The sequence below is a fragment of the Anarrhichthys ocellatus genome, unplaced genomic scaffold (genome assembly GCF_004355925.1).
Source record: "Anarrhichthys ocellatus isolate YVR2014 unplaced genomic scaffold, GSC_Weel_1.0 scaffold2, whole genome shotgun sequence".
Lineage (NCBI taxonomy): Eukaryota > Metazoa > Chordata > Actinopteri > Perciformes > Anarhichadidae > Anarrhichthys > Anarrhichthys ocellatus.
In genome coordinates this window covers 324867-336817 of record NW_022280032.1, presented here as the reverse complement: position 1 = coordinate 336817, position 11951 = coordinate 324867, and the positions used below count along the sequence as shown (strand labels likewise).

General features: G+C 40.0%; 2 protein-coding genes across 5 annotated transcripts in view; one reads left to right on the top strand and one right to left on the bottom strand.

Annotated features, from left to right (window-relative positions):
* The window catches only part of aass (aminoadipate-semialdehyde synthase), a 24009-nt gene extending 18812 nt beyond the window's left edge, over positions 1-5197 (top strand). For all 3 annotated transcript variants that reach the window (XM_031871272.1, XM_031871255.1, XM_031871264.1), the window contains exons 20-24: positions 208-303; positions 1022-1137; positions 2338-2426; positions 2691-2867; positions 2965-5197. In XM_031871272.1, coding sequence (XP_031727132.1) covers positions 208-303; positions 1022-1137; positions 2338-2426; positions 2691-2867; positions 2965-3083 — 597 coding nt within the window. In that variant the 3' untranslated portion in view covers positions 3084-5197. The remainder of the gene's footprint in view (positions 1-207; positions 304-1021; positions 1138-2337; positions 2427-2690; positions 2868-2964) is intronic.
* ptprz1a (protein tyrosine phosphatase receptor type Z1a) overlaps positions 4876-11951 on the bottom strand; it is a 68682-nt gene continuing 61606 nt past the window's right edge. The window contains exons 24-30 of one of the 2 annotated variants that reach the window (XM_031871235.1): positions 11289-11382; positions 11044-11117; positions 10654-10785; positions 9428-9586; positions 8249-8391; positions 8013-8148; positions 4876-7719 (exon numbers count right to left, since the gene is read on the bottom strand). In XM_031871235.1, the coding sequence (XP_031727095.1) occupies positions 7576-7719; positions 8013-8148; positions 8249-8391; positions 9428-9586; positions 10654-10785; positions 11044-11117; positions 11289-11382 (882 nt within the window). In that variant the 3' untranslated portion in view covers positions 4876-7575. The remainder of the gene's footprint in view (positions 7720-8012; positions 8149-8248; positions 8392-9427; positions 9587-10653; positions 10786-11043; positions 11118-11288; positions 11383-11951) is intronic. The other variant, XM_031871242.1, reaches the window with a different exon arrangement.

Sequence of the window (11951 nt, the reverse complement as noted above, 5' to 3'; positions counted from 1 at the left end):
CAACACATAAAGGAACACTTCATCCTTCAGTTTATCACAAACATTCAACATCAACACATCTGGAGATACGTGGTTTTCACCTGAACAGGAAGGGGATGAAAAACTGTTATTTAAATAGTAACTAAAGCTGTCAGACAAATGTAGTGAAGTGGAAGTATGTTGTGTCCCTGTAAATGTGTTCATTGTGAATCTTGGCTTGTCCCAAAGGGCTTCTCAAAGGCCATGAGTGGGTTTGTCAAACTGGGTCTGATCAACAGCGAGCCCTGTCCCATCCTGAAGCCTACTTCATGCCCTGTGTCCTGGGTAAGAACCTCCGCTGAGGATCCATTGTGTGTACAGAGTGTGCTTCTTTCTCCAGTCTGTCATTAAGTTTCAGAAAACAGTTTTGCAGCTCTTCCACTTGAAGCGTCTGTGGAAGTGGGTTTGCTGAAGAGTCTATTACTGTCAATAGCTGCTTGTCAACATCAAGGCTGCAGTGAGCCAAGGCTCTCCCACACTGATGAGAGTTTACAGCAGAATGTTTGTCGTCTCTGATCCCTTTGAGATGAAAGAGCAACACACAGCTGCATTTTCATTAATCAAAGCACGATTTGCTATTTTACATCCCGCCACTTGTGTTTCTGAAAACACTCTTGAATATCTTTTCTATCTGGAAACGAGATGCAAAGAAAAATGTTGCCCCGGAGCCTCGTTAAGCCATTTTTAAAAGTGTCTAATCTCCATGTATAAAGAGAGGAGTAGGAGACAGTTAAGGAGATGATGATAAGACCCAGTGTAGGAGCTAAAGAGGAGCTAGGAGACATGCTAGGAGCTAAAGAGGAGCTTTATGAAACAGTGTAGGAGCTAAAGGAGATCTTTAGGAGACATTCTAGGAGGCAAAAGGGATCTTAGGGAGACAGTTTAGGAGCTAGGAGACCCACCTAGGAGCTTTAGGAGATTTTATATATGTTGTAACATGTTTTAAATGTATGTATGGAGGAGCTCCAGTAAAAAGAGAAACTGTGATATGTCTTCTCTACAGAAAGCGCTCCTCTGTAAGCTGATGGGATTGTCCTCTTCTGTTTCCCACGACGCCTTTGAAGAAACCGTATTTGAACGCATCGGAAAAGACGACTTTGTGATGGACACCCTGAGATGGTGAGAGACTGAAAACTATTTAGGGTTTAGGATTTAGGATTGGGAAATGTCTAACAGTTTCCCTCTGTACTTCTAAATATACTAACTAAATGTTAAGCTTCAATACCATCAATGGAATCTCCTGTTATGTCATGGAACATCTGGAGAGTCAGTCGTACAAAGGCAGAGCTTAAAGAGGAAAAAAAGAGGTTTGATGTTTCCAGGTTGTCTGGTAAATTGTGTCACAGATTATCATTGTTGTCCGTATTCTTTGCCGTAGCCCCGGCGTGTTTTATGCTCGTCGGTAGCCGGTCATATAGATCTCTAGGAGGCAGTTTAGCCTTGTGTGCTCTGATCAATTTGGCATGCAGATAACACACCAGTCATAATTTAGTTTCAATAAAAACCTTATGTGATCCTGGTGATATTTTACTAACTTTTTGGAAGAAGTAAATAACAAGAGTCACAGACGAACCAGCTTTAAAAGCGAGAAGTATTCTGAAAGGTACCTGATGCTTCTCCATGTGGTGGTGGACGGTGGATTCGAATTAGTAATTCATAATTTGGTCAACTATGGGGAAACACTGTGGTTCTAAATCCGGCGTAAGTTCTTTGGATGTCCATCTTGTCCGTGCTTCTCGCCGGCAGATTGCTGATGTCTGTTGCTCTTCAAAGTTAGCGTTGGTGCTGTGGAATGATGGCGGGCTGAGAACAAGTCAGAGGCTGCTCCTCTTCTGCACACTTTTCCACTTCCCCCCTCTTTTTTTTGAAGTGGTGTAGCGCGCACGCTCTTCAGTTTAAACCAACTTTTTTCGAAAAGGTCTCTTCAGACCAAGGCCCCCGTGCCACCATTGTTCTGCCTCCGAGGGCGGAATGAGGGGCCTCGGCTGGCATTGAAACGTGAATTCCTCCGACAGTAAAAGTGAACCGCTGGAAACATTCCAATCTGTGCAGTTAAAAAAAAAGAGAGTAAAAAGCCAAACGAAGCTCTAGGTTCAAATTGAATGACTTGTTGTTCATTTATTCAATTCACCAGCAGCGCAGCGACACAAAGCAGCTGCTCATCTCTTTAGACTTAGCCAAGGATGTGTGGGCTGCTGCTCCGAACGCCGCCGGGGTGTTAAAGCGGAGTCATTTCCTCTTTTTAAACCCTTTGAAACTGCTTTGTGAAGGTTATCCATTGTGAGGAAAAAAGTCATTTATTTGTCTCTGTGTGTTCAGGTTTGGGATGCTGAGCGACGAGTCGGTGGTTCATGCCGACAGCGTTCTGGCCGCTCTGGCTAAACACCTGGAAGCTAAATTATCCTTCGGTGAGGCACATTTTATTACTTAGAAACAAGTACTACATGTAATGCCACTTTAACAGACGACATCACATCACCCCCAATCCTGGCTTCTCTTCATCGGCTCTCTGTTCAGTTTTCCTATTTATCATTTATTTATCATGGTTTAACTTTTACCTTAGTTTGCACTTTGTAACCTCTGTTTTTAAAAGGTGCTGTATAAATAAAGTTATTATTATTATTATTATAAACCAGTACATTAACCACTAATGGCTTCTTTCCCTTGGTTAGATAAGTCCGAGCGCGACATGATCATCATGAGGAACGACATCGGGCTTCGCCACCCGACCGGCGAGCTGGAGACCAAACACATCAGTCTGGCGGTGTACGGCGACCCCAGCGGCTTCTCCGCCATGGCCAAGACTGTGGGTTACCCAGCAGCCATTGCTGCCCGCATGGTCCTCGATGGTTAGTGACGTCCGTCTGGAAGATTGTTTCTGTCTCAAGAATTTAAGTAAAAATTAAATGCCAAAAAGTTGTGCATGCATTTTATTTCTTTCTGCAGGTGAAATCATTACAAAGGGACTCGTGGTGCCGATGACGAAGGACATCTACGGGCCGGCGCTGGCCTGCCTGAAGGAGGAAGGACTTCACTTCATGTCCAAGAGCACCCTGCAGGAGTAAAAGCTCGAGCCTCCAGAGAGATCAGTAATCACTATGATTAATGTTCAACAAACCCCAGAGAACATTTATTAAAATAAAAACACATGCAATCAACTGCCTCTTTACCGACTTTATCCAAACTGGATCGGTCGAAAGGTTGAAGGGAAAAAAAGCCAAAAAGGTCAAATGTTTCAATCCCCAGAAGTAATATTTAATTGTGTTCAAATTAAATGTTAGAATAATTTCGTGATGTTTTAAAGCTGTTTGTAAGTTTTAGGTCAGAAGCAGTAAAAGGCAGCAGCTCAGATCATATTCATTAATCTGCAGTTTAATATCAACACTCTGAGTTTGTCTATTGTGTCAGAGAAAGGTTCTTATGTGAAGATGTTTAAAAGCTGGAGTGGTCCAACAGTTTAGGCGTTTAAAAGCACAAACATTGTCTCATTAATCAGGTCAAACTACTGTAGAAACTCTTGCTGGTAAACTATTCCTGGAGACTTGATAGTAAATTCTGACATCCAACATAAAAACCATTTGCTGATCGCAAGTTCTGATTTCTGCATTAATTCTAAATCCCATACAAACCCAGCTCAATACTGCACAGACCTTCAACAACAAAACATCACCGTAGTCACTAACTGGCTTTCTTCAAAGCCGTGATGGAAATGAACCACAGAGTACTGTTAACAGCTCCCATTCTCAGGACATTACATCATGAAGCCGTTCAGAGTGAACGCTAATGAAGCTAAGAGCAGCTGGGAATGATTATGTTCAGCTGGTTGGAACAGGTTCATGAGTTAATCGTTTTATTTTGTTAGTCAGAAACTAACACATGTATGCAATATGATTACCTCACAGTCTCAATATCTCAAAGATGTATTGTAATACTAAAACAATATTTATAATGCACTTTAAATATACAACTCCAAAAGTATTAAATCAGAATCTAATGATCACCACTTAATAGATTTTGTTCAGCTTCTACAGCTCGTTATCCAGAAGTAATAGTTTAATTAAGCGGTACCATCATTTCAAAAATGCTAAAGACCGCATGTGGAGGATTCAAAAATGTCTGATTCTTAACATCATAATGATTTTATCAAAACTGCACTGTGCTAAAGAGAGCACCGGTTTTTACCTGGTTTGACAAAACACGAAAACTTTCGCCATCTGATCGATTTAAAATATGACATAATCTCGTAACAGTTCCAAAGCTTCAAAGCTTATCCCAACAAACTTTAGTCACAATGAAGACATAAAGCCCTCTATCTTGAGGCAGGGTAGCTTATTTAAAGTGAAAAAAGCTCAACAATGTGAGCTATAGTACAAAAATGTACTGTTAGCTGATGTCCTTTGTCTGTCATGCTAACTTCAGCTAGTCTTGTCAGTCTGTGAAGCTAACGTTAGCTTCAGTCTGTGAAGCTAATGTTGTCAGTCTGTGAACCAATCTGAACATTTAGAAAGTTCTTAAAAATGTTACAGAAAGTAAAAAATATATGCGACCACTAGAAATGTTATCTTTAGAATATTGTTCATTAACTCATGATCTAGATTCTGTAGCTGAAACGGCGGCGTATGTGGAGCTCTGAGGTAGAACATTTGATTTGAGTTGTTTTAAAAGATGAATTCTGTATTTCTGGAACCTAAAGTTTCCCAGACTCTAGGATTTGTCTTCCACATGAGCAATATTTATTTCATTTTTTGTGGAGGATGTGGTCACCTTGTAAACGGTTTGTTAAATGCTTTAAACAAATACCCAGAGAGAGATATTTTACGAGTACCTGAGATATATTTTTTAAAGTAATGCATTCATATATGTATACTTAATGTAGTTTATATGTGGGCATCCAGAAGGTTTTAAACGGCAGCGTGTTGGATAGATTTATAGGTTTGTATCTCATGACACAAAGACTGGTAAATTCAGATGAAACTACACATGTTGTGGGCAAAAGAGAGCAACACTAACATGTTGGCGATAAAAGTATTGGTTTTATTTACCGCCTGGTGAAACCATTTTTTTGTCCTTAATGTTTCAGTTGACATTGACGCCACTCATTTGTCTGTAAAAGCTTGTTTTGATCGAACATTTTGCTTTCTAAAAATGTTATATGAATAAAACAAATTCTGTTACATTCTTTCTTCTACTTTTATGACTTAGATACAGAAATAGCTATTGCAAATGTAATAATCATATTATTTAGTATCTCTTCAATGCCGATGCAATTTAATAGTTTATAGTAAAGTTTTTTTATTGTATCAATTTATTAATTAATTGTAATGAAACAAAGTATTTAATTACACGGTTGGCACGTTGCAGCCTCCATACAGGTAAAGGTAAGTGGAATGTTTATTTTATTAGTAGGTATTTGGGCAAACTGAACCTTTTCAAGCTTTTCATAAATCATGCTTTTAGTAACTTTTTAAACATCCTTGAAGCTCCTGTAATTATTTTGCTGATTTGACATTTATGTGACAACTCTTAGTTACTTCAGATTGATATTTTATAGGCAAACTGTAGATTTAACAGACCAATAGTACATGTGATTCAAAGTGCATTTTGCTTATAATACTTAAGTACAGAACTTTCACATGTAATGGAGTACATTTGCACTGTAGTATTTTACTAAACGTACTTCCTTCACCACTGTATCTCTATCGTTCAGATTCAAGCAATAGTCAAATATTGGACTCCAGGGATTCTGTTCTGAAGACTTCTCAGCCTCTAGAAGAAAGACAATCAGCCTGTTTGCTTCCACTCAATTTGGAGGCAGCCATGCAAATGAGGCCACCAAGCAGGGGATAATTGGGCATGTAATTATGAGAAGTCAAAAATGCAAATGAAGGTGTGGATACGGCGGCCGGTCAAGATGACGTCTGGGACACTTGACCTATTTTCTGTCCTGAAAAGGCACGTTTCTTGAGTCTTAGCCCGGATTAAGACATGGGAAATCAATTGGAATAACCAGTTCAGCGGAGGGATTAAAGCATGACTCCATAAAGGGAAAATGTATAATCCACAGGCTGGACAACACTTGGTTTTCATCAGAGCCACATCTTTATTTTCTCTATTTCTGCGTTTGTGTCTTTAACACCTCTCTCCTGTCAGGCTCACATGGGCGTCTGCTCCATCTTTTGTCTTGTCGTCGTGACCTCTGACCTCCTTCCTGTTGGTAGACCGTGAGGCTCATTCTGCGTCTGTAAGTCACTCTTGAGTAAACGCATCAGCTAAAGCCCAGAAATGTAAATTCATGTATCCCGCTTTTTCAGGCAATTTTTGATTGCCTCTTTGTCGTCCTGCTTGGAGTCACGTTTTACTTTTTGTTTACCTTTTGTTATCGTGATATGAAAAATCCCGTTGGCTACCATTCTTACGAAATGTCTTGTGGATATTCATGGTCCCCACAGGCTGAGCCCTGTTGATGCCATATTTTGATGTTTTTTATCCCTGCAGGACAAAAAACACTATTGTACACACAAATATCAAACTAATGGGCAGCCTGAGAAACTTTAAAGAATAAAATTAAAACTAAGTGTCCCATACCTATGAAGGATGAAGCTTTATATAACTAAAGAAAAATAGTAAAAGCATTATTGGCTGGTTTTTCTTAACAGACTGCACTGTGTGTGCGTGTGCGTGCGTGCGTGGAGTTATGCACACAGTAACAAAAACATTTCAAACGGCTCCTTCTTTGGTGTTCTTTCTCTTATTTAATCCTCTAGCTAATAATCCAGCAGTGTTTCATGTCCAGCTAAAAAACAAACATGTCAGTCTACCCCATGCATCACATTTAGTCTGTTACAAAATCCAGAATATAAAAGCATTAATGTTCTCCAACTAAGCAATTAGAATTAAACCACAACATTTGAATGCACTAAAAATGGTCAAATATAAAAATCTAAAAGTATAAATAGAAATTTGGTCCAAGTTGATTACTATAATATTATTTACATTAGATTATTATTTTTTATTATTCCAGGCCCTTATTTTATATTTGACTGCAATAGCAAACTGCTGTTACCGTTGCGATGGTATTTACAGAAAGGAGTTCAGTGCAGGAGTTCTATCAAAGACAAGCTAACAAAATATCTCATTTGATGTAGAAAGATGCTTTTTCCCTTTTTTATCCTCCCCCATTTGGCTCAGTGCCAATAAATACAAAGGTTTAGGAAAAGTTAAGTTAGTTAAGTGAAACGTGTCAGGGCAGTACAGCGTTAAAACAGTGGACAGTTAGTCTACAGCTTGTATCAAAGTTAGAAGTACAGAATGAAAAATACAAAAAGGCACACATTACAAAACCGCAGGCAGATCCAGATCCAGATCCAGTGGAGAAAAAACCTCATTCAGTACAAACTACCACACGGAGTCCTCCTGAATGCTGAGGATTTCTATTTAGTAGTTGTAGCATGAGTCTGGCATCAGGAGAAGCTCTGTTGGTGATTGAAGTGGAGGGACAGAATGCTGTTGCTCATTTGTAAAAGTTAAACAAGTTCTTTGTGGGGGTGGGGGGGCAGGTTACACCAGGGATTCAAGGCTCTCTGCAGTGCTGGCGGTTCCCACCACAATGGTGCCGTTGTTGTCTGAGGACTGGAGGGTTTTCTCATCTTCTTGCGTCCCGATGAGACTCAACATTGCTTTGTACAGGAACTGGTACTGCTCCTGTAAAACAACGACAGGTAACCAATTGTTATATTTAGACGTATTTAAGATCCTGGTATTCGATGGTGTCAAATAGATTTCTCTTCCAAATAAGGAAACCGACTTATCGTATGACTGATTCTTGGCGTGTCAGACTTTACTCTTATTAATAATCAAACAAGATCTCAGCTGTTAACTTGACAAATATCACCCACGTTGTAATAGGCTAAAATGAACCTAGTGTTTGGTCACAGAAGCAGTGTAATATACATTACATTATCATCAGCATATTGTGAGACAAAAGCCAGTCTTACGATGTCGCTGAAGATGCCTGGTCTCATGAGGTTCGTCAGCTTGGCCACTTGGAAGACGTCGACCGAACCTTCGGCCTCCAGCTGACGAGTTAGAGATGACAGAGCGCAGAACGTTCCTGCTGTGACTCCACCAACACTAGAAGAAAAAACTTTCACTGTGAGATAATGTCATTCAGAGCAGAGAATCCCTCAAAATGTTGTTTTTCTTGTGGCAAATGTTTTTCTTGTGGTCTTACTCATCGTGGACCACAATGGGGCCGTCCTTGGTGGTGCTCTCCTCTTTCACCAGGTTGAGGAGCTCGAAGGTGTTGCTGATGGGACTGTCTGGATTTGGCCAGCGGGAGGCTCGGAAGTGTTTCACCTCCAAAACATAATCGTCCTGTCAAGATAAGAGAGAACGAGACCAGACATCTGTCACAGCCAATCAGAGAGTACCATTTTGTCCTCTAACATCTCCAAACAAAGAGAGGCCTTTAAAGTTATTTATGGGTTTATACTGTGCAATAACTAATAATCCCATCAACAATACGACTCTCAAATAATACACAATGGCTTCAGAAAGTATTCAGACACTTGCACATTTAAACACTTAATTGTGTCATTATTGCTCGATCAGGACGACATAAAACTCTCATAGTATAGTATGGCAAAAAATGTCCCAAATAAATATAGTATCGAATGTTAAAAAGTCGTAGTATAGTATTGTGAAACATATGAAAAGTATTCATACTATGGTATGTTGAAAAAGGTCATAAAGTAATAGTATAGTATGTAAAAGAAAAGTAGTATAGCATGTCAGAAAAGTCATGAAAAAGTTATAGCATGTGGAAAAACATCAGTAAAAGTCATAATAAAGTATGTTGAAATTTGTTTATCTTTTTGTTTAATTTGTTTAAAAAAAGTGTTTATCATAAAAAATAAAAAAAACATTAAAATGTCTTTTTACAGTTTGTCATAATAAGGTCCTTAAAACGTCATAATATTGTATACCATAAAATGTCATACTATAGTATGCAATAATAAAGTAATTAAAAAAATATATTGCCGTTATCTTAACTGAGCGATTTTGTTGGACAACTCAGACAACTTATGCGTGCACTTCTGCCGTGCGGCCCTCAATCATATGCTGGATCACTAAATTGGCCCTCAGTCATCAAAACTTTGAGAACCTCTGCATTAGAGGTTACGTCATGGGGTCCATTGGATTCATCCTCTGGTGAACAAGAATGGGATCAGAGCTAATATGTATTCTTATATCTTGGACCAGAATGTTATAAGTGGAGTGGAGGCAGAAACCTGGAGACAGATAACTCAAACCCTCGACAAATTAAAACGAGCTACATAAATAGATACTAAAAGCTATTCATTTAGGACCATGCTTTTTGTGAAGCTGTCATGTTCCAGGTCGCACTAACCTGTGTAGCTTCCAGCACGTAGTCCTGGACCACCAGCATGTCCTCGTTTGTCAGACAGATATGATTCTCACTCTTCTGGGTGACGGTGAACATCTCGTAGCTGATTGGCTGCCCTTTACGGGGCCAGACGACACACAGCTCCGCCTCCTCCTTGGGCGTCTAACAACACAGGAAGTCAGCGGACGTTTACTCTTTGATGCAACACGACAGTTTGAAATCTGTATCTACGCCGACTTGTAATCTTGTTATACATCAGAGAATTCTGAGCGAACATGCTTTTGTGAATCCTCAATGAATAGTTTAAAAGTTTCAGAAACTCTATTATTTGCTTTTTTTTCTGAGAGCGGATATCAACCTCATGTCTGCATGTTAATGCTGCATTGATGCCATGTCGGCAAAATGGGAAAAACTCCACTTATTCCAACTTTGGAGTGTTCCCGCATTATTTCAAGATGGTAGCCTCCATTTAAAGGTTTGTTAACAAGTGAAACCAGATACAAATTCAGCACAGAGACTTTTGAATTCACTGACTCGATTGTTTAAAAGCTACAGTATGTAGCATTTAGGGAGATCGTTAGCAGAGATGAAATATCATATTATTAAGTATGTTTTCTTTGGTGTATAAGTACCTGAAAATATGAATTGTTGCATTATCGTTACCTTAGAATGAGCCTCGACTTTCTCGTTTTGGCCGTCGCCATCATGGATTACGGCAACCGCCATCTTGGCTTTTTTGCAACCACAAGTGATGCAAAAGGGCCAAAGCATCCCCTGCTTTATGGTCTGTGTGACTCTAAATGGACCATAATGTACTAAATGAACATCATGCTGTATTGAAGAAGACTTGAAACTAGAGATTGAGACCATAAACTCATGTTTACAATGTTTACTGAGGTAATAAATCAAGAGAGAAGTAGAGTCATTTTCTCATAGACTTCTATACAACCAGAGGAGTCGCCCCCTGGTGGTCAGTAGGTAGAGAGAATGGAAGTTTAAGACACTTCTGCGTGGGCTTCACTCTTCAGAACCGGAGGTCGCCACCTGGCCTCATCACAGAGCAGGCTAGGCTAACCACTCCCTGACTCCAGCTCTGTATTTAACACACAGACATTGTATTGATATCCATCTGAGCTCTCTGAACCAAAGCGACGTGCATTTCGCAAAATGTTTAACTAATTATTTTAAGTTTTAAGAGTACAGACTTTGCACAGCCACAAACTCCTCACCTCGCCTGACGGCGTCCCCATCAGCGACACGATGACCTGGGCGTTGTGGTCCCATATCATCCTCCAGAAGTCCTTTATGGTGCCGGGCAAAGGATTCTGGGTAATGATGAACTCGCTGCTCTGCCTGTAACCCTGCAGGAACAGAACCTGGGCTTGGTATCAATGATGTCCATGTTTTTACAAACTCAAGAGGATGATACATTTCACTTATGTCCACTGTTCACCATTAATGTCTTAAACTCATTAAACAACAGTTGTGTCAAGCAATGAATAATCAATAAGGAAGAAATATTACAGCTGCACAAGAGTACAGTGTGTTAAAAGAGCAGCCTGGACCTCTGTGATATCTCTCTCCTCATTTAAACCTGGACACAATGCGTTTGTTCTTACTGTGACGTATGATGCGTTAATGTAGTCGGACGTTTCCCCCGCTGCCGTAGACAGGCGCACTCGTGACCTCTCAACTGCAAAGATAGAAAGAAGAAGAACAACCGTTACAGAGTCATGCAACACCGTCTCTGCCCATCCATCTTCAACAAACTGTAGCCGGAGAGACAAACTAAACATTCAACACCAGCATCCTATCCTAACTATAAGCGCTGCGGCTCCTGAGCAGACAAAGCCGTCGGACTCACCAGGCACCATGGAGCAGCTTCTGTTCTTGCTGCGGTTGCAGTCCTGCAGAGCTGCAGAGGAGTCACACTGCTTCACTCCAGAGTGACAAACCAGCTGTGGGGGAAACACACCAAACATCTGTAAACGACTGAAGAAGCAACACTGCATAGATGTAAAAACCAACCAAAGTGCTCAGAAAATAATCCGTGACTAGATTTGAACATTTCTAAATGAAGTTCTGCATTTGTTGCAATGTTTTGAATGTTCATTCTTTATTTGGGTGTTTTTTGACGACAGCTCCATGTGATAATAAAACAAGCCTTTTATCTGTAAAGGTAAAGCCTTTTAGAATGTCCCAGTTCTTTCTACTAGAACACTGCCGCCTTCCACTGAAACAACCCGGACAGAAGAAGCCGGGATCGAACTGCTCACTTTGTGATTGAAGGACGACTCGCTCTACTTAAAGTATTTAGATAAACTATTGTATCGAATGCTAGTGGTTAAGTATTTTGGGGGTTCATTCGTTTAATTAATTTAGATGTTTTTTCACCTTGTATTGTAAGTTAATTCCCAGTGTCTCAATATTAACAAGTAATATTTACTTCTTTAGGAGATGTTGGAGACATTTTGGGGTTCTCTCTCTCTCTCTCTCTCTCTCTCTCTCTCTCTCTCTCTCTCTCTCT